This window comes from Microplitis demolitor, chromosome 6, assembly GCF_026212275.2.
Source record: "Microplitis demolitor isolate Queensland-Clemson2020A chromosome 6, iyMicDemo2.1a, whole genome shotgun sequence".
In the NCBI taxonomy this organism is placed as follows: Eukaryota; Metazoa; Arthropoda; class Insecta; order Hymenoptera; family Braconidae; genus Microplitis; species Microplitis demolitor.
In genome coordinates this window covers 8,887,878-8,915,802 of record NC_068550.1, presented here as the reverse complement: position 1 = coordinate 8,915,802, position 27,925 = coordinate 8,887,878, and the positions used below count along the sequence as shown (strand labels likewise).

Below are 27,925 nucleotides of genomic sequence, written 5' to 3'. Positions count from 1 at the left end.
TTTTTTTTTATATGTATAATTTTATTATAATTGATTGTATGGATTTTTATTTTGTTTGTTTAAACCTGTAATTTATGTATGTGATAAAAATTTCTCAATAAGCAAACATTTAAAAAAAAAAAAAGTAGTTGATGCAAATTGAATATAAAAAATGATTTAAAAAAAAAAAAAAAAAAAAAAGAATGTGCGATGGCCGGGAATCGAACCCGGATCAACTGCTTGGAAGGCAACTATGCTGACCATTACACCACCATCGCACTATATGTTAGTCGGCAAAAATAAAGGCTGTAGAACGTGTAAATTATTTCAAAAGGTTATATAATTAATTTTAACTTTTTAAATATTTGATTAATTATAAAAATTTAAAATTTGAGATGTTAAGAAATTTTTAAAATTTGATTACATAATTAAAATAATTAATTTATAAATTATTCATACAAAGTAGAGAATTTAATTTTTAAAAGTACTCCTCACCCTAAAGTTACCCTGTAAATTTTAGACAGTAAAATTTTTAAATGAAACTCAAAAGAACCCAATTTTGCCAATACAAAAATATTTTTCAAAAATAATATTTCCATAGATTTTTTCTTTCGTATTTTAGCCTAACAATTAATTAAAAAATATAATTTCAGTTATATTTTACCACTTAAAAATTTTAATTATTTATAAAAAATTGACATAAGAATAACTTTCTCAACTAAAAAATAAATATGACGAGTTATAAATAATTTATAGTTACATTTCTTTCATTATTAATATAATCTAGGGAAATAAATACCCTAGGGAACGTTTTCTCAAGTCACTCAATGAATTGAAAACAGCCACCCCCAATTTAATATACAAATCCATAAATATATACATATGAAATGATTAAGCATGTTGACAAACATTTTCTCAGTACAGATGAGAGTTGAGATCCCATTATACACTACGTATAGTAGCTCCCCATCATCGTTATTTATATCATCACGCCTGTTGCCACATGGCCGCGCTAGCCTAAAGTATTGAGCTCTTCTATTCGCTATATATTTACATTCGAGTATTAAGTAAAGCCCATACTGGCTCGAGATTCTGCACTTTGAATTACAAATCGCAGTATACATTTTTTCCATCCCCCTCCACCTTCTCCATCATCTTCAACCTCAAGCTCAGCTTTTACTTTTTTTTTTTTTTTAATCACAAAACATTTAATTTTATATCTAAACTCATAAAATACAATATTTTATGTTAATGTTATTTATCAAATTTATTTGTGAGAGTAGATAATATTAATATATGTGAGTTCTATATATATTTGATAGTTTATTTTATCGGGGGGGGCGGTAAAAATTAGCGTCGTAATGAGCGCACTTTTTTTGCGGAGTACATTTTAATTAACTTCTTTATATTTTATTCGATCGTTGCTGTGCTGATGCCATGGTAGTAATGAATTGCTGGTAAAGTAAGATCAGATGTTAAAGTAAAAAAAAAAAAAAAATTTAAAGCGAGATAAGAGATGGGAGATGCGAGATTGGTGGAAGCTCTGAAGAGAAAGAAGAGAATGTGAAATTAGAGAAAGGGAGAAACTGAAATAAAAATAAGATAAAAAATAAAAAAGTTCATTTACAGTTTGCGTCATTACATGACGTGGCTACTGTTACTCGCATCTCAATGAAAGTGATACCATAAAAAAATAAGCATTATATCTTTTTATTTCATTATTCTGTTCTTTACAAGCAAAATTCAAGTTTTCTTTGTAATGTTTTCTTTTTATGAATATTTTATTTTGTGGATTTTTTTAAAAATACTTCTTGGCAGATTGGTTTCAATGAGTATTAATCGATCCAGAAGACCTCTAACAGCGTTTCCTATTAATTTCAAGTGATTCGATCGACCGTCAAGCAATGTCACTTTTAATTTCGAAAATGCGATGGAATCTCAGATTTTTTAATTTTTAAACTTTTAGAATTTTTTAAAATTGACTAGGAGATATTTAATTGGTTTTACGACAGACCTTGTTGGTAAAAAAGACTCTAAAGTATATATCTTATACGTTTCAAGATAATTATTACTAAATGTGAAGTAATATCTCATGAAAGTCTAAAAAGGGCATTAAGTATAAAAAATTTGTATTTTTATAATCTTTAGGCCATTTAAAAATAATTTGAGATATAAGATTAATTTCTGAGGAAGTAATTGATTTAGAAGATCATACAGCACATTTTCTGTAAATTTCAAGTCAATACACTGTAAATAATTCGTGGAGTGAACATGTTCACGGAGTGGATGATTTTTTATTTCCTCTCTTTCGGAATGAAATTCACTTTGAAGGGAAATTTTCGCGGAGTTTTGAAATTATTGATTATTAAAGAATTACTAACACATAGTAAAGTTATAAGAGTTCTATATTTTTACATTTATATTAAGTACGGAAATAATAACTTGCTTTCTTTCCATATATTCATGCAAAATAATTTAAAAAAATTATAAGCAGCTGATAATGAAAACTTTCATACTTATAAAGTTACAGAAACAGATTTTTTATTTTCCATCATTAATATAATGCTACTGAGTCACAAACTGTCACATGATTTATATCGACCATACTATGAAATTGCATTTTATATTGTAACAAAGTATAAAATATTCCCATAGAAACTATGTCACTAGCTGTTAAATAATTTAATGTTTTTACTATGTATTATATGAAATTATAATTTAGCGAGTTAATAAATCAAAAATATAATAATTTATGTTTAGTTATTAACTGAATCAATTACCTATTGAAATAATCATGATTCTCATAAACAGTTATTACTATTGTATATAAATTTATTTAAAAATTAAAACTCCGAATTGGAGTGAATTCGGATTGAAAAAAAAATCCGTGATACTCCAAATTCACTTTCGATTTTTTACAGCGTAGAATCTCGAATTAGAATCTTGAAACATTCAAAAATAACATTGAATATCAAAATACTTTTCGGATTTTTTTAAAAATACTTTAATTAGTCAATTTTATTTCCTGAATTCCGAAGACCCTAAAGTACATTTTCTGTGAGTTACAAGCCAATCTCATTAGTCATTGTGAAGTAGTATCATAAAAGTAGAGAACTTTAAAAAAAAGTCGAAAATTTCAATCTTCAATTTTGAAGAAGGAAGTTATTCGTTACCGTGCAATTTTCGAAAATCAAGTTTTCATTAGATGTTGACGTTTCGAGGTCCTAGAAAGCTATTCTCACTTTTTTCAGAACGATGCCCGTATAAATGTAAACTTTCTGAGCTCGAAAATAATGTTCCTGAAGATCGGAACATTTTCGCGCGACGAATAAAAAAAATTGAAAAGTAAAAAATCTACTAACAAAAATCTAATAGATGTCTGAAATGTTTGGTATATAAATTCTGGTATGTCAGCCAAAAATCTTAGGCCACTCCCAACCTCCAGAACTATACTCCTTAAATCGCCCTCAAGCAGACGAATTACTCTCTAAATTTTTTTCATTTTCGCTGCGCAAAAAACGTTTCGATCTTCAGCTGTATCAAAAACAGCGGAAAGTTTTGGAGTTGACCCACAGAATTAACCATTTTTTACATTTTTTTTTCCAATCCAATTCTTCACAGCATCAAATTAGTTTTTCAATGCATTCGAACCATACAAAATCCCCTGAAGCACACCTTCCGTGAATTCAAACTGATTTAAATAGTTTATAGCGGAGCCATATTGCTTTGAAATAAAAATAACAGTAAAAATCAATTTTAGCTAATTTAACTTTAGAATAAATAGTAAAACCTAAAAAATTTGAATACATTGTCATAATTAAATTTATTATAGTACTCGAGGTATTTATTGATTGAATAAAAGGGTAAAATTGGTAGCTAGCCGTCTCGAAAGAGCCCCTCGGGCATTCCGTAACGCGATAACGACTACAATTGCGCCTCCGGGCATGAAACTTCATCAAAGGGATTCATTGTGTGTAACTCGACTAACTTGTGGTCACAGAAACTCATAAAAAACTATCAACTTAGTCTATTTTCTTGAGTATTTTAGCGTTTAAGTAGGTTTACTGATTATAAAACATAAATATCCACTCTGTTTGTATTTATTTTCATTTTTTACAGTAGAATTAAAAAGTAAAAAACATATTCATAAATATAAATATAATAAATAACTTTGTAGCACTTGATATTTTTCTCCTATTTGTTTTTCCTATGCTTTATTCTCTTTCATCTGGATTTTGGCTTTCATTCTAAACTACTATTTTATTTTTATTGCTTTTTTTTTTTGCGCTCTCTTTTACAACTCTAGTGTGCCAGACTCAACTTCAGGCTACTTGAATATATATTCAAAAATATAATAATATATACTCACCCTCTATCTCTATATTTATATTCAATAAAAGACACTTTTTAAAATAAAAATAATTTATTTTTCCAAAATTATCATTTATTATAATTATCATTTTTTAGTTCCTTATTTTCCAAAAGTAATTACCTGGAATTTTTAAACCAAGTTTACAATAATAATCTATATTATTAAGAGAATAAGGAAAATTTTGTTCCTGCCATATTTATATGGTAGAATGGGTTAATGTTATTAAATTTGGGATCGTTAGAAAGGTCTTGACTTGAATTTTTGCCTTTTAATAGTTTAAACTCTTTTTTATAGCCAAGTATTGAGATAAAGCGGTTTATCTAAATCATTCGAATTACATTTGAATTACGTGGGAAAAAAAGACGATCGTAATTATTTTCTTTAAATAAATTAATATCAAGAGACATGTTAGTATCTCGCGCCAAGTACACGTTCAAATTTTAATTACTCCGTCACTAAATATGATTAAATGTCACCAAATATACAGCTATATCATTTGTATCTTGTTACTAATTTCAAAAAGACATATTTTCATATTCCCTTTTGGTTTTAGGAAGATTCTTATAGCCAAAAGAGCGTACACAGAAAAAAAAGGATTCATTAACAAAAAGTTTTACTCGCCTAAAGAAAATTTTTACTTACCCCAAGAAATTTTTTACATTGTGAATTAAAAACAAAAATTCACTTAGAACTAGATAAAGTTGGTGCAAAAAATTATTTCTTGTCCAAAAAAATATTTTCTCGCCCCAAGAAAATTTTTGAATTCAATTCATAATGAATAAAATTTCTTGGTGCAAGTAAAAATTTTTTGCGGAAAAAAATCCTTTTTTTCTGCGTATTTTATAGATTGAGTAGTGATATTTGAAGTCACATTATGACTGTAGGTTGCTCGTAAAGATAATTAAGATTATTTATAATAGCTATCAAATTCGTAGGAAATAGGACCAGGAAATAAATGAATTACTTTAAATAAATTGAACGTTTCGTCATTTATTTATGACTTCTTCAGCAACTAAAAACAAAATCCAAAAACTTTTTGTAAGCACATGACAATTATAGTAATAACATATATTAGGTTAGATTATATACCTTATTATTATAATTCAATTGTCTATAGCATAGAAACTATGGAGAACCACCTTATATCTTAACATAAATGCCATAATCAGACCTATTATTATTATAAAAGTTTGGTTTTAAATTAATTGTTGTTAATTAAGGTAATTTGGTAGTCAAACTTCCAACAGTTAACCGTTACTTTAATTGCGATAATTTCAAAGATTATATTTTTAACCCTTAAAAACGAAAAACCAGATTTTTTTATCATACCGTTTAAGAAATATAATTAATTAAACTTTCGTGAAAATACATGGGCTCTTATGGCTGTCTGTATTCAACTTAACAGGAAGTTGATAATTTGTAAAAAAAATGGCACAGTTAACCTAGGCAAAAAAACTATTCAGTCTACGATATAATATCTAAAATATCTATCTACCAAATTTCGAAACAATTTACCTCATCGTTTTTTTTAAATTAATTTTTTTGTGTGACAGAAAGATTTCTGTCTTTGTTTTGTAACTTATTCTGCGCCCCTCTTATTTATACTAGGGAAAAATGGTGGTTCTGCTGTGCGCGCGAAATTTAAATTATTGTTTACATTCAAAGAATAAACATATATTTATATGATGATCGTTAAATACTGGACTGGTAATAAAAACAAACCAAAGAGTTAAATGAATAATAATCATGAATACTTATCATTATTAAGATAAGATGTGTAAAAATTACGGGAAAGTTTGTATTTCAATTATTAAAATTAAACAAAAAATAATTAATGTTTTTTATAAATTAAAAAATTATTAGGTGTGAAGATTAGTATATTATTTATATTTATAAATAAAAATAAATATTTATTTGATGTGTATGGGGTATTAGATTGATAAAAAAATACAAATTAATTAGTTGAAGAGATAAACTATATATTAATAATTATCACTGTTCAAATGGTAACAATAAATTGTGTCAAATTAATTTATTGTCACTAAAATAATAACAATTTATTAACTTGGCTGATCTGTGCCATACGATCATCGATTTAATTAAAACTATGTCCAGTATCAATATGGACACGAACGTCGAAATATTATTTATAATTTTTTTTTATATACATCAGAAGTGAATAAAGAAATAAAACATAAATTTTATTAAATTTCATTTACTTAAAGGTTTAAGATGATAAAATAAAAATAATTTATTTCAAGTAAGATTTTGGTAGATTGTTAGTTTAACTTTTTATGAAAGATATTGGTGTGTACGTTTATGAGTAGAATTGTTGTGGGATTATGAGGCGATAAAACACGATAAAAGTTGCTAATTTTTCCGCATAGTAGCATCTCCATGGGGAGTATCGTAGCACTGCATAATAAAAGTAAAAAAAAAAGGTTACATGAACTAAAGTGTACTAACTACTAAAAAAAAAAAAAAAGATTCAGAAAAGCAGCATTGGTGTCTGCAATGTAAAAGCTACGTTGAAAGTAATCTTGTATCATGAATACTCTGGTAATTACCGTGTCTCGAAACGCTAATTAGTCGGATAGATGCACGCGAGTGCAAATTAAAACCTTCATCGATCTTTTTTGAGCCTAAAGAATTAAATTTAATTATTTATATTTTAAAATAATATATACATATTATATATATTTAATTTGCATTTTTATTTACAACAAGTTATTAATGTCAATTGTATTGTTTTATAATTACATAATAAATTTTTTTACACCTACACACTATATAGTTATTTTTATTTATTTTCTAAGTAATCGTGGGTGCATTGTTGCCAATGCATAAGATTAATTGCGTGTAATTGTTTTATTATTTTTTTTAGTAATGTAATAAATAATTATAAAAATGAAAGGATTGTTGGGAATTGTAAAAAAGAAATGGATAATTATTAATATAATTAATGCTTAAGATAAGAGTAAGAGTAAGAGGATAATGTACAATGAATTATTATTAACCGTTCAATTAATTATCATAGTTTAGTGAGTGGTAGGTGTAATTAGAAATGAGAATAACTTGCCCGGAATTTAATTATCGAGAGTTTAATGAACAATGAAGTAGTTTAGTTTGACACTTTACGGTATAACCAATTGTCGATCAAGTTTATCTTTGTATGTCTATTATGTAGATAAGGAGATAGACACTATTATTTATTATATATACAAGGTATTTGTTGAAGTTATGGGGCTGGTTTACTGATAATGAAAGCAACTATTATTAAAGATTTTTCAATTACTTGCAAATAATTAAATTTTTAACATTTCTAGTGATTAAATATTTTTTCCAATTATTTCTAATGATTTGATAGTTTTATTAAACTAAATAAAAATATAGCCTCAATTATTTACATTGAACTATAATTTTCAATTATTCATGTGATAAATCTATTTAACAATAAAAATCATATATTTATATATATAAAAGCATAGGACTCTTCAAGTATTTACTCTTGCTCAAAAAATTTTATTGAAAGTCATGTCAAATATTTCTAATCAAATTTAAAAAAACTTATTAGAGGATTTTTTCTTAAAAAAGCACATAATTCTTTTTCGTCTGATTCGGTGATCATATAGATCAATAAATATTCGTCAAAAAATATATTTTTTTTTTTTAGTAATAAAACTGGTCAAAAATGGTCAGCATGATTTTCCTAAGGAATTCACATTTACATACAAATAACTAAATAGCATTGCCAAATTTCGAAAACATGGTCAGAAATGATTCATTGAAAATTAAATGACCTACAAAAAAAGTCTTTGGAAATTTTGTGATGTAAAACTTATTATTGTGGAAAAAGTTAAATAATATTGAAATCTTTCATAAATTAAACTTTGACGGCGATTAACTTTTAAAAGAGTCAAATTATTAAAAAAATATAGGATAATATCTTTTTTGAAGAGCAATTAAATCCATCAAAAATATGCATTGACCTTTTTGGTATAATAATTAGCTCATAAATTTAAAACTTCCCAATTCAAAAAAAAATTTTCTCATGTTATTCAAATGGGAAATCAAAAAATTGCATCAAAGCAGTTGTTACTATTAATATTAAGGACTCGAACTTTCACAGGATTTTTTTTGTATCATCCTCAATAATAACTTTGTAGTTAAAAAAAGTCGTTTTTTTTTCCCACTCTGATATATATATATATATATATAGTTTTCAAACTAATGGGCATGTTATAATTGATAATAAAAACCATAACATTACATAATAAGTTTTTTAATAACGTGAAAATAATTGAATTTTAAAGCCTTCAAACGTGTCAATTATTTGTAAATTTGGGATATATCAATTTTGATAAAATTGAATTTTGTTACTTATTATTTAAGGATTTGACATCAATTTTTTTAAAATAATCTAATTATCGTAATATTCTGTAAAAATTTGTATTCTCAAATATTAAATACAATTTTAATCTGAGATTTTTACATTTACGTTATTACAGTTTTCAATTATATTAATTGAACTGAAACCAGACATTATTTTCGAGTAATTGGATTCTTCAATTCTATTAAAAAATTTGAACTTTTTATCGACTTAAAAAAAATATATTTTTTCAATTACTTAAATAAAAAAATACTTCCAACATTATAGACCATATATATATGTATAACTGGAAGTTATTTGCTATAGTTATGGGAGTGTCGCATGTTACAGTTTGATAATAATAATAAAGGTTTTATTGTTGTTGGATTATTACGATAATAATTTTGTATCACGTGGTTGATTCAGTTAAACGGTATTTAGTTTAGTCTAGAGTGAACTTTGATTGATATCAACGTCAAATAACCGTTGCAATTGACATTTAAGGCCTGATAGGTTGTTGGTCAAATTTCAAAATAAATTACTTCTAATTAATTGTCATTAATTAGATGAAATTAAATAAAATTCTACTTTTATCTGAATGAAATTCCAGTAATCAAATTTTACAATATTAAATTTTTTATTTACTTGTAAATATGTATTGCACCATTAAATTAAATTTTTAAATTATTTAAATAAAAATTAAATTTTCCCATTATTTTCAAATAATAAAATCAATTAACAATTTAATTAATTAATAATAATATTTTTTTTTACAGACAAAAAATTTTTCCAGTTAATTTTATTACGAACTAGTTAAATATAAAAAAAAAAAAATATTTTAATGTTACAGATAAAAAAATTATGGTATGATCGCCTGGATATTCACTAAACCATGAAGCTCATTCTGCTCTCGTTTATTATACCCCTGGCACTGGGTCTGACATTTCAAGAAGACGACCTGGTGTTTGACGACGTGAGCGATGATTCCCAGCCCATATCATCCGCTTCACCTTTAACTAATCAGCCTTCCGAGAGTTCTTCCGAGTCTTCTCAAGCTTCTAGTCATTATCACAAGGACTTAAAAATAAAAGGCATTCCAAATGTCGAGAGCCCGTTTCCCCAAGCCAATGTCACCACAACAGTCGGCCATATTTTTAAATTCAAAATATCAAAACAATCTTTTGGTAGCAGCGTAAATCACTATGAGGTAAAATGGTCTCATTGTTTTGTCTTGTTTATTTGGCTATCATCCAGTCTATTTATATTTTTTATTTTCTCTTCTCTTGTCTTCTATAACCCGTAGTTTTTAATTTATATATTTTACATCTATGAATCTGACCTGAAAAATATTTTTCTCGACACATCGACCCACTCAATTATTTCTTCAGCTATACCATTTATTTATTAGTCATATATTTTTTTTATATATTTATATAATTAAATAATAAATGTCATCGTATAGATACGAAGCAGCGGGAGTAATAACAAAGCATTGCCACACTGGCTATATTACGATGAAGCAACGACAACATTGATGGGTGTGCCGGCTAAAAAAGATGTAGGCCAGCATCACTTGTCCATAAAAGCTTATTACACTTACGGTGATATTATTAATAGTTTATTTACTATTAAAGTATTGCCAGAAAAGACCGATGAAGTTAAACACAAAGATGGCAAAGTAAATTTTAAAAATATAAATTTAAATATTTAATTATCGTAAGACCGGACTAAAGATATTTTTTGTTTCAGACCCACTGTCGAGACTCGGAAGAACAAACACTCATGACTATTCTACTGGACGTTAAATTTGATGATTTGAATCCTGTTAAGAAAGTTCATGCCATCGAAAAACTTGCAAGCAGTCTTGGATTACACGTCGTAAGTTTTCAATACTTTTTAATATATAGTGAAAAATTGGTTATACTTAAAAGAAGTATTAGGTTTTTGTAGTTGGGTTTTGAGAAAAAGTCAATGGTTTAATTGAATTTGTGACACGATTTCCTGCAGTTTGAGTACCCATATCGATAGGTTTAGAAAATAAAAAATTCAAGTCAAATTTTTTTGATTTTTTTTTGTTTTCCGATTTCGATATTTTTTTTTTTTTTTTTTTTTTCAGGTACTATCGAATTACTGATAAAATTTTCATCAGTCTGAGTACCCACATCACTATATTTAGAATAAGCTATAAAATAATAATTAAAATATAATTAATTAATTGGTTAATTAATATTTTATCTAAATATATTGATGTGGGTACTCATTTTACGTGAAATCTCATCACTAATTCAAACATTTCATTCTAAGTATTTAAAAAAAATGTTTTTGATATCAAAATAATAAATAATTAATTTTTAAATATTTAAATAATCAATAAATTAATTTATAATGATTTAATCAATACAAGTTATCGTTGGTACTCATTTGACGGAGAATTTTATCAAGTATTCAGAAATCATAGTCATTTTTTGTTAAAAAAATTTTCTTAATCAAAATATGTGGAATTTAATAATTAACGAACCTCAAATTTATTAAATGAATATAATTGCAGAGTGCATTTTCAATGCACGGTCGCAGTACAAAAGATGAAAGTGCGTCGGAAGACTCACGAATAATTCTCACGGGTCCAGGTAACGTGAAACGTAGGAAAGAAAAACATTCGACGTCAATTCAATGGCAGGTAGGAATTGCTGACACACTTATCATTGTCTATTAAATTATTTATAAAAACTTTCTTAATCCATTAATCAATCTATCTAACACGTAGGTCGGCTGCGACGGACATTTGTGGAAGCATCAAGCAGAACTTTTGAAACAAATAAAGAAACAAGCGCGTGACAAGACTCTAGCTAAGACGATACAGCTTCCAGTTCTACTATGGCGCGTTAAGACTTATTCCAATGACCTGATTCGTAGCCGCCGTGAAGCTGGTTCTGGTGACTACGCCAGACACAATAATCGTAATAATAATAACAATAATAATAATGACAATGACGATGATTACGACGACGAAAATTATGATTACGATGAATCTTACGACGAAGATCGTGATGATCGCGATGATCCTGAAGACAATGAATCCATTACTACCTTACCTCCAAGACCGATTTCAGGTTTTGAATCTCGTGAAGAATTACATCCGCACCGGCATCATCATGGTCAAGAAACTTCAATTAGTATCAAAGTAATTATATATATATATATACATATATATTTTTTTTCTGAAAAAAAAAAAAAAAAAAAAAATGATAAATTCTTTTTTATTAGGCTGAGGAAGAAATCGATGAACATGATATTATACCGGTTATCGATCGTAAATACTCAGAGTCTAGTCCATCGACGTCAGCTCCGACAACTCAATCGACAACTAAACCGGTACGTAAATTTTTAATTATTATTATCATTGGACCTTTAGCTTACTGTAAATTAGCTTCACTAGCACTCAATAGATTGCTTATAAGAAAACGGATAAACTAAATATTTAAATAAAAATTTGAATGATTATGCAGAAAGGTGATTTTTTCTGGCTTAGGTTTGGGTAAAAATTTATAATTCTATTGAATTTGTAACATAATATCCATTAATTTGAGTACCCACATCACTACACTAAAAAAAAAAAATTTTATTCAAGAAAAGTTGACTAAAAATTACATAATTATCACTTACTCGTAATATACTATTGTGGGTACTCATTTTACGCGTGATGACGTCAAGAATTCAAATTTGATAAAAATAATTCTGTAAAAAGATTTCTATTCATAAGCCTAGACCTTTTTTGTATAATATAAACTTATAAATATATAAAATATATAAATATATTGTAACTAACATTGCCATAAACATCGCAACTAACAATTATAGACAACAATCGAGCAAACAACACCACTAAGTACAACCCCACAAGAAGAAACACCCACATCAACAACACCAAGTACAACAGTCAGTACAGTAACAGAGAAAACAGAACCTGAGGATGATGATATAGATACTACGGATATTAATGACATTATCAATGAAAATAATATAAATTTAAATAATAATAATAAACAATCGACATTGGAAATTGAAACTGAAATCACAGTAGTACCTACGACATTCCTCACCACATTGCCCACGTCCTCAAGCACTATTTCAGCGTCTACGGATGAAATAAAAGCCACAACAACAACAATAACAACAACATCAAGTACTAGCACATCACCATCACCATCAACAACAGTCGCTACTGTATTCGCTGTTAACGATACCATCGATGAGGTAACGGCTTGCTATGCTTCCAGCTTGTAATTAATTACCTATGAACTCTATTAATCCATCAATTTTGTCAATTAATCATTAGTCATACCTCTAATATAATTAATTATTTTTTCATTAATAAATTAATTATTTACAGGACTTTGAATTTACTGAAAATATAACCGAGTACCCTACAGTTATAACGGAATTAAATCCGCTGACTACTGAGACACTCGCCACAGAGACAACTGAGCTTCTCACTACCCCCACTCCTACAACACCAGCTCCAACTACTCCTACTCCTACTCCAGCTCCCAGTACCACCACTACCACCACGACTTGGGTTCCTCCGACCACAACTACCTCCACTATCAGCACTACCTCAGCTTCAAGCACAACTTCTACCACTACAACGATGACTTCAACGACTTTGACAACTCCAACATTAGCCCCGACGGAAGAAATAGTTACAACTGAGAAAGTTGTATATCGAGTTCGAAACTATCCCCCTCGACAAGATAAAAGACTAGAGAAGATACGTGTTACTGCTGGTAAACCGTTGAATTACTTTATACCAGCTAATACATTCAGTGATATTGAGGATGGTGACACTCGTAACTTAAGATTGAGTTTGTATCTCAAGGGAAGTCCGTTAAAAAGTACACACTGGCTACAATTTAATGAACAAACCCAAGAGATTTATGGATTGTTAGTATATTTTTATTATTTACCTTTTTTTGATTAGATTTTATAACGAAATATGTATATATGTATTAGAGGTGTGCGAATAATTCGAACTTATGAATTATTTGTGTCGAATCCAAAGTGATATTCGATTCGAAATTCAAATTGGATTAATCGAATTACCCAAGTAGCACAGAGACAACTTCAAAATGTCTTTTAAAAGGATAAGACAAATTTTTTTTTGTTTTAGTCACATTTTTTGGTATAAATAAGACATGAAAACCTTGGTTCCGGAGACAGAAAATTTGTGTTGTTTTTCCTGTCATGTCAAATAACCCTTTATCACTCGTGTTAGAGTTACGTAAAACATTACCCGGGGATGATAAAAAATCTCACACTTCGGCGCATCGTAAATTTTAAGTTAAATAAAACAAAAATATTATGCACTTTCCCAGTAATGAAGTAATTATAATTTATTTGAATATTTCGTTTGTTTTTATTTTTAAATTTTTTGTAATGTACTTGTTTTTTATTTTTTAATTTTGTATGTAATGACAGATGTAACGCCTGAAAAAAATGGCGGTGATTGCCGAAAAGATTCGGAACTGTCCGAACTGAGCCGAATCGTATTAATTTTTACGCCTTACTTTACTCGCGTGATGAGAAAAAGTCTCATGGCTTTTTAAAATAAATCTTTTGAAAGTATTTATTATGTTCGAAATAATTTTCAAATTTCAAAATCATAAAATGCATGAATTTTTATGAAAATAGAAAAAATTCCACTAGGTCATTCCATTTGAAATTATTTAAAAAAAAATAGTTGAAGTCAAGTGTGAGAAAATAACTCATAGCGCGGGTGCTAAAGGGTTAAAAAGTTGTCATTTAGATGACTTATTTTTCCACTATTTGTAATTTACTTTCTGTCGTCACATGTGTCAAGTTTTTTAAGTTGATATTTTTTCGGTGACATAAATTTCTAATCGTTTTGTCATCATTTTTGTGCCTAATCGATAAGTCAAAAACAGCCTCAAAACTGTTATCTTATAGATTTCACAATGCCAAGTGTGTTACTTGGGTTCAAATAATTCGAATAGTTCAAATTAATCGAAACTCGAATATTTGTCATAATTTGAATTGTTCGTATTGATCGATACCCAAGCAGCACGCTTGCCTTAGTGACATCTATAAGATAGAAGTATTTAACCTATTTTTGACTTATCGATAAGGCACTAAAATGATGACAAAACAATCAGAAATTAATGTCACCAAAAAAATATCTGCTTAAAAGACTTGACACAGATGACGACAAATAGTTAATTATAAATGATTATCAAATAATTCATCTAAACGACGTGTCAATTGAGATGACGTTTTTAAGAAGAAAAAAGAATACGAATTTTTATGACTCCTAGGACAAATATCTGTACGTCTTATTTATTTAAGAAGACTTGGCTTTAAGACAAAATAAAATTTGTCTTGTCCTTTTAAAAGACATTTTTATGACATCTTAAAGTTGCCTCTGTGCTACTTGGCTAATTCAAATTTTTTTAATTGTTCAAAAATTAACGAATCATTTGAATACCCAAGTAGCACAGAGGCAACTTTAAGATGTCATAAAAATGACTTTTAAAAGGACAAGACAAATTTCATTTTGTCTCAAAGCCTATTTTTTTTTTTATATAAATACATCTGTTGGTCCTAGGAGCCATAGCAAATTTGTGTTCTTTTTCTGTCTTAAAAAATTAATCTCAATCGATACATCGTTTCAATAAATTATTTGATAATTATTTGTAATTAACTTTTTGCCGCCGTTGATGTAAAGTCTTTTAAGCAGATATTTTTTTTGATAACATTAATTTCTAATTGTTTTGTCAAAATTTTGGTGACTTATTGATATGTCAAAAAACAGCCTTAAAACTGCTATCTTATAAATATCACAAAGCCAAGTGTGCTACTTGGAATCGAATTTTCCGAATTCGAAAAATCGATGCGATTCGAACACTACTTGCACACCTTTAATAAATATATATAAGAGTATATAATTTAATGGTTTTAATTTCAGACCCTTGGATGAACATGTATCGATATGGGATTACGATCTTGTTGCCGCAGATCGTGAAGGTCTTAATGTATCAGATCGGCTTGATATTTATGTTCAGCAGCATAAATTAACGCGATCAGTTAATCATGACTTCAGTATTTATTTAAGAATTGATAAGCGATCTCGATTCCCTACGGCAGTTGATTGGCAATTAAAGGTTGGAATAATCTTCCTTAAAATTTTTAAACTTTATTAACTAAATGAAGTTTTATTACAGATAATCAGAGGCCTTGCTCAACTCTATGGTGACAACAATTCAAGCAGCATAACTGTGCGTACAATTCAAATCAGTGAAGACCAAGCTGTTTTTACTTGGACCAATGACACAATACCTCCAAGCTCCGAGTGTCCTAAAGAAGCGATAAATCGTCTGTACCACGTCCTAGTGGCTTCTAATGACGGAGACCCTAGTTCTATGCTTCAACATCATCTAGGTCCAGAGATTCGGGTCAAACGGGTCGCATTCCACGGATACGGTCAATGCGAGCACTCATTTACACGAATTAGTCCCCAAGTACCAGAAATTTCTACTCAAGAGCCGAAAGTTAATGATCCTCCGATGCCGAGAAATCAAGTTGATCATATTACCGCCCGAGTTGGCCAGTTGCTGATCTATCGGGTACCTGAAGACACATTTTATGATCCCGAGGATGGGCCAACTCGTCATTTGCGACTTTCTTTACTTCATGGTGATCGTACACCAATAGCGTCACATGAGTGGTTGCAGTTCGATGTAAATAATCAAGAATTTTATGGAGTTCCACTTAAGACAGATTCGAAACGTCGAGAATATCAGCTGATTGCGGTTGATAAAGAAGGAGCGACTGCTAATGACAATTTAGTGGTTGAGGTAAAATCAGCGGACATTTCGAAAGCAAGCGCTGAGTTTACTATTAAATTAGGAGTTGATTATGACACATTCATTGGATCTGCAATGATGAAAAAGAACTTTATTCTTAGATTGAGAGATTTGTTTGGTGACAAAGATACGGATGCTATTTCATTGACGACAATAACACCAGTTGGGCATAAAAATACGATGATTACATGGAGGAATACAACTTTACCGGTTGCTTATTGTCCTAATAGTGAGATACAAAGATTAAGTGAAGTCTTATTTGTTAAACCAGATAATAAAGAACTGACAAATAGAATTGAGAGAATTATGGGAATGGAATTCCCTGTCGATCAATTAACTTTGACACCGATGGGAATTTGTTTGGGTGAGTTTACGAGAGTTCACTCTCATGATGGAGGACTTGGGATTGATGATGAAGATGAACGAGGAGGAAGACGAGGCTCTGGAGCACGAGGTGGCATGGACAATGATGACTATCTTATAACTTTTGTTTTGCCGGCTATAATTATTGCTGCGATGCTTGCGCTCGCGGGTATTATTGCTTGTATACTGTACAGAAGGAAGAGAAGTGGGAAGATGAGTGTCAGTGAACACGCGGACGAGAGACAGAGCTTTAGAAGTAAAGGAATTCCGGTTATTTTCCAGGACGAATTGGAAGAAAAACCCGAACCAGGTAATTTTGAGTTTTTTAATTTCAAAATTTTTTTTTAAATAAATAAGTATGATTTATATTCGAATGACTAATTTCCACGTAAAATAAGATCCACATCAATTTTTTGGGTAAGATAATAATTACCTAGTATTAGAGTGGTCGTTAAAAATTAAATTTTCTCAGACACCCCATAAAAAGCTTCTTTTTAGTGAAAAAATACGTGGGGAATTTGGTTTTTCCTTTTTAAGTAAAAAAAAAAAAAAACACGTGCCTCAGGACAATCAAAGTTCATTCTTCGATACAATTGCTATTTTTTTTTATAAATCTCATGAAATATGCAGATTAAAGGAAAAAGTCATAGAAACAATTGTGTAAGAAATTAAATTTATGACAAAAAAGGTCATGTTCATTTTTTTACAAAATGAGTATTTATAAAGACATTTTAAAAAAACTTTTTTAAGATCTTATGGATTGAGTGTTTTAAGGATTACAAATGTTAACTAACATTTTTCTAAGTACATAGAAACTATAACAAGCAATTATGATTGATATGTTACGAGTTACGAAGCTGTCTATATTTAAGAAAAAACGTTATTTTTGACATTCGTAATTCTTTGAATGCTCAATTAAGAAGATCTAAAAAAGTTTTTTTAAAATATCTTCGTAAATATACATTTTATAAAAAAAATAAAAATTACCTTTTTTCTCAAGAATTTAATTTCCTACAAAATTGTTCCTATGATTTTTTCCTTTACTCTGCATATTTTAAGAGATATTTGAAAAAAACTGCGATTATATCGAAAAATAAACTTTGATTATCCTAAAGCACGTGTTCTTTTTACTTAAAAAGGAAAAATCAAATTCCCCATGTATTTTTTCACTAAAAAGAAGCTTTTTATAGGGGAGCCTGAGAAAATTTATTTTTTAACGACCACCCTAATAAATATAAATAAATATGACTAAGAAAAAATTTACTCTAATTATATTGATGTGGGTACTTGAATAAGAAGAAATTTTATAACGAATTGAACTACAATTTTACTCTTTTATTATTTAAAAAAAAAATTAATTGTTTGTCTATGGTTTTCATTATTTAAGTAGCTAATTATGATTATTGTAGGTGATAAAGCACCAGTGATATTAAAAGAAGAAAAACCGCCGCTACCACCACCGGAGTATTTGCGTTCAGAAGACGGCGCGGACCAGCCAATGCTATCACAAGAAAACTCAGAAGAACCTTATCAACCTCCACCGCCATTCGCTCGCACATCTGACAACACGCGTCAAAATCGCCCGAAACCAACGCCGACTTACAGAAAACCACCTCCGTATGTACCACCCTAACAAAATTACGAATTGCACTCATCAACGCGTCGATATATGACCGCGATGTTGGGTGAAACTACAACATCAACTGCCGAATTACGCGAACAAATATTTCATCGAATACAAGGCCATACTTCGAGATTTCATGACTAAGAAACTTTTTTTTATTCATTAATTAATTAATTGATAATTATTAATTCTATCAACGTCAATTCGATGGTCACGTGTTGCCTAATTCAATATTTAGAAAGTTCACATTTAATTAACCCTTCAATGGTCACCAGATATTTTATTTTTAAAAAAATTATATGCTGATATTTTTTAAATCCGGAAAGTAATAAAATTACTTTTAAATTTTTTATAAAAATAATTTATGTTTTTAAAGCGATTCTATCTCAGAAACTTTTTGTTTTATGTTGAAAATGTCCTGATAGAAATTTGTAGAGCCTTAAATTCTTTAAAAAAAAAAGAATTAAATGAAAATTTTGATAGGATGAGACTGAAAAAAGTTATGATGAGTTAAAAGTCTTGATTTAGTATGTGAATAAAATTACGCGGGAGTTTTAGTGGCATTTTTTTAATTATTAGTTTAATGTATAAAGTACTTGAATAAATTTATATATATTATTAAATTTTTGATAAAATCCTTGGTCGACGGGAACGATAAAATAAGTCTGCAAGTTATAACTCATAAAAGTTAAACGCATAATTCCAGAATTAAATAAACAAAATATTTAGATTTATATTTTTAATCCTGGCTCTTTTATTATTATTTTCTGAGCCACCGCATATTTTTTTAAATTTTATTTATTTTTATTATTTTTATTTAGAGCTAAAGTTAACTGGGTGTCTCACGGTGACCTTCCGTGTTAAATTTTTTATTATTGTTGTTGCTATTGTTGTTGTTAATGCAATTAAAATATTTTAATTAATATTTTAAAACATATATTTTGTTTAAATAATTATTATCTGATTGGTATAAATTGAAAAATTTTTAATTATTTTGAATACTTAATTTACGATAATTAATACAGTTTTACAATTCCGATATATTAATAAATATTCAAAGTTTGCGATCTCTGTTTATACTTCGTTCAACTTGAATCCGAGATTATAAATAATTTAATTTAACTACATAATTATTTATTTATTTTATTTCTAATCCAAAGAAATATTTTTTTCATCCTAATTTAATACTAATTTATTGCGTATTTAAAATAATTAAACATTTTAACTTAGGGCCAGTTTTTCAAACCGAATTTTTTTATCCAGGTTTAAATTAATAGTGCTAGTGTATCTATACAATAAGAATATATAGATATATCAGCAATAATAGTTTAAACCTGGATTAAAAATAAACTCAATTTGAAAAAGTAGCCCTAATGAATCAAATGATAAAATTATTAAACAAATTATAGAAACAATTAAAATTTAATTGTGCAAACAATAACATTTTCGCAAGTATACACTACCCGCATGACGTGAGTCTTAAATTTTGTAGCCTATGAACCAAATATACTTGAGGTGTTTCCAAAATACATAGAACTATTTTTTTTTTTTTAAACTAGAAACATTAACTTCAAATCACTTGCAATTGAATAATTACATAAAAAAAAATGGCGGACAAGTTTATCATCTCAAGTTATTGTTTATTTAATAACAATGAGCAATCTGCAGTCTCTACGTGACTATCCGAGTACAGTACTACCAAATTTATTAAATATGATTAAAATTTAATTATTTATTGGAGCCTTACCAATTCACTCTCAGATATTTTGTTGATTTTATTATCATTGAAGTTTAATAAGACAAATTTTGTCATTTATTCACAAACTTATTGATTTCGATAATTGTACACTGTAAAAAATTGGGAGCGAATCCGGAGTGAATAGAGATTTTACTTCAATCCGAATTCACTCCGTCACTCGTAGTTCCGGAGTTTAAAAAAAATCACTCCGCATGCGAAGTCAATAGGGATTTTTTTTAGAGTGAATTGTAATTATTCAAGTAATAATTATTATTCAATTAATTATTCAAGTAATAATTATACATAAAATATTATATTTTTAATTTATTAAATCACTAAAGTATAATTTCATATAATATATCGTGAAAACATTTAATTATTTAATAGTTATACAGACATAGTTTCTATGGGAATATTTTATATTTCGGTTCAATATAAAATGTTATTTTGTGGTATGGTTGACATAAGTCATATGACAGTTTGTGGCTCAGTAAAATTATATTAATGATGGGAAATGAAAAGTCTATTTCTTTAACTTCATAAGCGTGAAAGTTATCATTATAAGCTGCCTAGAATTTTTTTTTAATTATTTCGCGTGAATATATGGAAAGGGAGCATGTAATTATTTCCGTACTTAATATAAAAGCTCTAACTTCACTATGTGTCAGTAATTGTTTTTATAAATAATATTTTCTGGAACCCCCCTCTGGAATGAAATGCATTCTGAAAGAGAGTGAATAAATAAATAAAAAATCATCCACTCCCTCTCTAAACATGAATTTAGTGAAAATAAGTGAATATTCACAAATTTAAAGTGCAAATCAAACCACTAATTGCAAAAAGTGGTCCGATTGGCACTCAGAATTAGTGAATATTAACTTATTTCACTTATTCATGTTAAGAGAGCCGCGTTCACCGCAATTTTTTTACAGTGTAAAATCAGGGAACTCTTAAAAAAATCTACACACGGTCAAATTTTTTTATTAATATAATATATTTTTTTCTAAAATATCTCCACAACTATGAAAGATACAAAAAACTTACCCTGTTTAGAAAATCTCATATAATCCAATAGATTCTCATAAATTCCCATAGAGATTTTATAAGAATGAATGAGTTATATGAGAAGTGTTATAGTTAAATATAGGGCTTTATACATACAGCTATAAGAATCTATCGGATTTTTTAAGTTGGGTTTTAAATTTTTATAGTTTACCTAAGAGCTGTTGTCTTTCATAGATACAAAAAATTCAGTATTTAATTTCAAAATATTTTAAAAATTTTTTGTCCGTAATTTTTTTATAATATTATATCAACATCTTTAGGCGCGACATATATATACATAAGTATACTCGTAATTATTTGTAAAACTTAAGATATTGAATAAATGATTACATATAAACATCTAAACCTACAAAAAGGCACAAATTAAAGTCAAGACTTTTTCACTGATACCAAATTAAATTTGTATAGTTTTTATTGTCATTGAAATGTGTCATGGACTAAATTTTTCTTATCCTCTCTTAATAATATAGATAATAGATATATTCCGTGATATCAGCTATATTCAATGACAGAATAATTGAAATAATTATTTATTTAAAGCATAGAAATAAAATCGTCTTTTATTCCCGCGTAATTTAAATGTATTTCGAATGATATAGATAAATTGTTTTATTTTGATACTTGGCAGACAGTAGAGTTAAAACCATGAAAAGGCACAAATTCCAGTCAGGGTTTTTACAGCGATACGAAATTTAATAACATTAAATAACTCTATCATAGAGACATGGATGCAATAAAATTTTTTCTTATTCTATTAATAATATAGATGAATTCATAAACTAAATTCAAAATTATTTAAAAATGTTATAGGATTCAATTAAATTCTTGAACTTATTTAGAAATGAAATTCATTTTTTTTCTCAAACTCAACACAAATTTAGCAAAATCGTTAAAAAGAATGTCTTAAATTTTATGTGGCCTCTGTATAAAATTATAAAGTGACTGAAGGGTTAATTAAAAAATCTCCAACGAATCTCAATTTAATTTTGTTACAAAATGTTTTTTAATCAGTGCCATTTTTTATAAGCAATATAAGATTAAAAAATGCCTAATTAAATAGTCATAGACTGTAAAGATCTCCACGCACACGAGGATTGATACTTATTAATTATAATTATAATTAATTAATTAATAATTATTAATATTAACAATTTATTTAAACAACCTCGTAATTCACTGCCACTCTGGAGCATCGTTATTTTGTTTCTACTTAATTAATTATTAATTTAAACAATCCAGCTCCACTGATTTTTTTAGAAATAAATTTATCAATTGAAATTTTCAATTATATTTTAATGCTCGACAATTAAAGACTTTTAATATGATTACTCATTTATTAATTAATGTAATTAATTAATAATAAATCATATAAAATTTTTTTAAGCATTTATTAATTAGTTCATAAAAAAAATACGTACTATCGCACAAAGCTAAAAATTGAAAAAAAATTATAATTATGAAAAATTTTTTTTTTACAATCGTTAATTCTTTTAAAATTAAATAGTTACCATGCCAAAAAAATTAACACCTCAATAAAATTTCGTACCGATTGAAAGAAACAATTTTTTTTTTAAATGTTTTGACTGTCGGCGATTTTTTTACGCGGCTAGATAAAACATTTGCAAAATTTAAATGCTGATCGATGAATGAAAAAAAAAAAGTTTAAGTAATTAATATAATTGCGATAATTGCCAGTAATTATCAATTAATAAGTCTGCTGATGTGTTATTAATAAATAAGTAAATAAATAATTAATTTCTAAAAAATATCAACCATCTGCGTAACATCTGCAACGTATATTGGTAATAATAATCATAAGTAATAAATAATAATAAATAATAATAATATTAACAAATAATACGTATATCATTCATCAATTATCACTCATTAATCATTATTCTTATCAGCGACACGTTTATTGCGCAATTTATTCAAAAAACCACTTGTACTTTATATTAGTCTACATCAGAATTTTTTGTAACTGGAGAAGATATTAAAATAAAAAATTTATTTAAGTCATCTTGACGTAATTACGCGTCGAATGAATACCCGCAATCCAACATTACGGTAAAAAAATGTATGTGGGAATGTATTACACATAAATATTAATTAATTGTTATAAGCGATCCAAATAAATTTATCTACAAAAGTATTGTTTGTATTCGTGTTATTCATGAAATTTTGCACAAAATGAATACCAACAACGATAGGTTTGGATGCGATGACAATTGATTAATTAATTGTTAATTAGTTAAATGAATCAAAAAAATTATTTTTGACTGTATTGGTGTAAGTACTTAAATAAGAGGCAATTTGATGAGATATAAAATGGTGGTAATTAGAATTATTTTAAAAAATTTTGTATGAAGATACAAATTTTATTTATCTGATTTAAAATTAATAAAATTAATATTTTTTATTAATTATTTTTTTAAAAATTAATTGTGATAAAAAATTGATAGTATCTTTGTAAAAATAATAAATTTATTAAATAATTTGAAATAAATGTGTCGCAGTCATATCATGCTTTTATCATAATATCATATCATCGCAATTTTTCGCGTCCGTACTAACATGAAAATTAATTGATTCATTAATTAATTAAATAAAATTGTAAATTATAATTAAATCGATCAGCATTTTATATAAATAAATAATAAAATTATATAAATGTATATCAAATGTATAAGTACTAACGGACGTTTTTTTATATATAAATCTATACATATTATAATTATGATAATAAATAAATTGTAAATGTGTATAAGTGTGTATCGAATTAATGAATTTTAAAAAATAAATAAATGTATGAATGAAGTTAATTATAATAATATAATTGTAAGTATAAGAATATTTTTGTCTGAATTATAAACACATAACGCTTTCAAAAAGTTTAAATAAAATAATTAATTAATAAATGTATTCATGCGAGATTTTTTTTATTTAAACAAAAAAAAGTCTTAAATGATTTTCGATACTAAATAAATATATATATGAATATATATGTATCCATAACATGACTAGACAAGTATACTCAGTATGTAAAGTAAAAATTAATTAATAAAACCATTTTAGGATATTCTTGAATTTTTTTTATTTTCTAATTTTTAAAAAATCGATTTTTTTTTCAGAGTTCAAGATTTTTTGAGAAATCTAAAATACGGTAGTATCTCGCGCCAAGCACACGTTCGAACCAACATGTACGTGTGTGTACATGGCGGCGCTACACGACCTTGTCTCTCTATACCATAATCATACACAGAAAAAAAGCATTATCTTGAGTCAAGAAAATAAAATATTTTGGAATACAAACATATTCCAGAACCAAGTCAAGATTTTCTTGAGCCAAGAGAATTTGTCTTGGTCAGAGGAGATTTTTACTTTATCCGAGAAAACTCAGATTTTTAAAAATATTTTCTTGAATCAAGAATATTTACCTTCAGTCGAGCATTTTTTTTCTGAATATTCGTCTATATACGTCTTATTTGCGAAGTCAGAAAAAAGAGTTCTTTGAGAACTCTTTTTAAAGTCGTCTTACTGAACTCGCTAGGTGGCTCATTCGACATCTTGAGAACTTTTTAAAGATTTTTTCGAGATGTTGATGTGACGTCCAAATCATAAATAGGAACTCATTCAGAACTCATCAAGACTTCACTGTGATTCAAAATATGAAAATTCTAATGATGATGATTAATTTTTTTTTGTACACAATTGCTTGTGTTTCACTGGTAAATAAAGCGATGCGGATTCTTGTTTTCTTTGCGTCAATAACAGACTTTTGCAAGGCTTTAATCGAAAAAAACTAAAACTAACATTTTTTAAACACTGTGAAGCACGACACGATATTCACTGATATTTCAAGCAAACTCCGGTTCAAAGGTTCAGTTCAAAATGATTCAGATTGACGAAGATTCAGATCGAATCTTTAAAATATTATTTTCTGGACACAAAACTACAAATTTACACCAATATACGATCGTATTGTATGTGTAAAAATATTACTGCCTAATGCAGTACCAATTTTAATTATATATTTGTATACTATTGTTTGTAGATAAGCGTACCCTATTTATAAAATTTTTGTTATTTTACTAATAAAATAAGTACCGTACTAAAAATAAATTAAATTTTCATTTTAAAGCTGTTGTCTCTGTAAGTCTCGTGTTGGGAGACGAAATGTTTGCTGGGAAATTTCACAGTCTGAGTTTTCCATAGTCTCTAAATAAGAGACTTTGGGAGACTCAGAGAGACCATGTGAAACGCGATTGTCTGATGGTCTCTAAGATGGAGACTCAGGGAGTGTTAGAGAGACTTAGGAAGATTCAGAGAGACTCAGCCAGACTCAGCGAGCCTTCTAGAGATTCTCAGAGACTGAGAGACTTGAATTTTTCGTCTCGGGAAGTGATATGCCTCAAACGCGAAACGGGGTGATGAGACTATAATGGGGCAGGAATTTAAACTTTAGGTGTAGGTATGGTGTAAATTATTTTGCGAGTATCTTTATGTATATATATACATATATATGTATGTACTAGTATGAATAGTTGCCATTAACTTATATTAGGATTAATAACATTAGTTCAATAATGAATTTTCTTAACTACAGTATCATTATATCCGAAATAAATTTATCGTTAATATAATACTGCGACATTTATTTTCACAAAAACATTTTGAGTCTTATGCGTAGGTTGTAATAATTATACAAAATACTTTACAAAACTCCCTTATTAAACAAAACGATTTACTCAATGATGAATGTATATCTATATAGTAGTAAAATTGAATCGTTTTGAATTGTTTTAAATCGTTTCTAATCGTTTTGAATCGTTTCTTTTAATCAGTGTAATCATCCACCAAAAACAGATTGAAGTGCAGATTCAAAATTTATCACATAGTACATGGAACCTAATTTTTTTTACAAAACAAAACAGTAACCACAAGAAACACCAAGGGATGTAAAGCTAAAAACATTTTTTTTTTTTTTTCCAAATATACCAATAAAAAAAATATTTGGGTGTACTTGGTGTGCGTTATTAAGGTACATTCAAAGTATTTGAATATGAAAGGTTTAGAAGATACGACATAACTAAACAATATTTTTGTGCGTTAACGCACATTAACTATATTCAAACAATTTTTCTTTTGTATTATTTTTTTATCTCTACAATATTCCAGTTACTTAGTATTTTATGTGATTGATTTTTTTTTAATTATACTCCATGCAATACGTAATAAATTTTGAATGTGGACTTAGCGCCACTTTTTACAAAAAATTTGTCTTCGGTAGGATAAATGAACTATGTAGTGGAGAAGATCGTAAAATTCTGCGAAATAAGAGTACCCACATCAATCTGTTCGGATAAGATGGACTAGTTTATATATATGTTATTTATATATAATATGATTTGTTAAACTTTTTATCTGAATAGTGATGTGGGTGCTTAAATTAGTGGAAATGTACTGGGAAATTCTACTGTATAAATATAATTTTCAAAAAATTTTTTGTTAAGGATTTAAAAATTTTTTTTTTTAAATCCTTAAACCTTTTTCTAAACCTACACTTAACTAAAAGAATTTTTATAAAAAACTATTATCTTTTCTTAGTTTCAACTACATATATATATATATACTTAAAAAAAAAATTTTTTTTTGTAATTTTAAAAAAATTTATTTGGTGGAAAATACGAAATTATATGATCTGTTTTACGTAAGCTTGTTTGCTTGACTGAAAAATGTTATATCACATAATTTATTAATATTAAAAATTTATAGCTTATTTATGTTTCAATATTTTTATTTTACATCTTTAAAGTACAATAAATTATCAGAGTATCTCAATTTCCTTTCGCGTTACATAATAACACATCCAGTTTCATAGAATTACTTATTTCCGTTTAAATTATTTTTTCTTTCCTCATTTTTTTTTTTTTTTCGAGAAATTTATTTTTAGAATTATTTTTTTACACAATCTTTTTTTTTACAATCTTCACAAAAAAATAATGAATTTTGCTTATATAAGGCTGTAATTTATAAACTATTGAATTTATGGAAAAAACCTACAACGCCTTTTTTATAAAGACTTCAAAGCCCTGCATAAAAAGTATTTTTGTCTCCTACTCTAAAATGAAGATTTAAAACTCTAGAAGCTTTTGCGACTTTAAAAGTATCAAAATCATAATTTTTCAAGCACAAAATTTCTTTAAACAAAATTCCGACATGAATAATAAAAATATTGAAAGAATTATTATATACTTTTTTATAGAAAATTTTTAGGTTTACAAAAACAATCCATATGATTTTTATCCCAAAATCAAAATTTCCAGCTTAAGGTTTTAAAGTTTTGATTTTTAATTAAAAAAAAAAAAAAAAACAATTATGACTAGAAGAAAAAATTAAAAGTCAATTTTTGTAAATTGCAGATCGAAGCTATAAAAAAAAATAGTATACCAAATTAACAAATAAATAAATAATTAAAATTCAAATTTAGACTGGAGACTAGGAATGCAATTTTCAACCTTCATGGAGTCTAAATACG

The 27,925-nt window shown here is 27.4% G+C and overlaps 1 protein-coding gene and 1 non-coding gene across 4 annotated transcripts in view; one reads left to right on the top strand and one right to left on the bottom strand.

Annotated features, from left to right (window-relative positions):
* Positions 1–24,262, top strand: part of LOC103570633 (dystroglycan 1) — a 55,417-nt gene extending 31,155 nt beyond the window's left edge. For 2 of the 3 annotated variants that reach the window (XM_053739835.1, XM_053739836.1), the window contains exons 2-12: positions 9,571–9,927; positions 10,183–10,398; positions 10,470–10,598; positions 11,269–11,397; positions 11,485–11,901; positions 11,985–12,092; positions 12,579–12,974; positions 13,111–13,661; positions 15,700–15,895; positions 15,956–17,270; positions 18,370–24,262. In XM_053739835.1, the coding sequence (XP_053595810.1) occupies positions 9,613–9,927; positions 10,183–10,398; positions 10,470–10,598; positions 11,269–11,397; positions 11,485–11,901; positions 11,985–12,092; positions 12,579–12,974; positions 13,111–13,661; positions 15,700–15,895; positions 15,956–17,270; positions 18,370–18,593 (3,996 nt within the window). In that variant the 5' untranslated portion in view covers positions 9,571–9,612 and the 3' untranslated portion in view covers positions 18,594–24,262. The remainder of the gene's footprint in view (positions 1–9,570; positions 9,928–10,182; positions 10,399–10,469; positions 10,599–11,268; positions 11,398–11,484; positions 11,902–11,984; positions 12,093–12,578; positions 12,975–13,110; positions 13,662–15,699; positions 15,896–15,955; positions 17,271–18,369) is intronic. The other variant, XM_053739837.1, reaches the window with a different exon arrangement.
* Trnag-ucc (transfer RNA glycine (anticodon UCC)) lies at positions 186–257 on the bottom strand. The gene has a single exon. It is a non-coding gene; the product is annotated as a tRNA-Gly (tRNA).
* Positions 24,263–27,925: the final 3,663 nt, after the last annotated feature.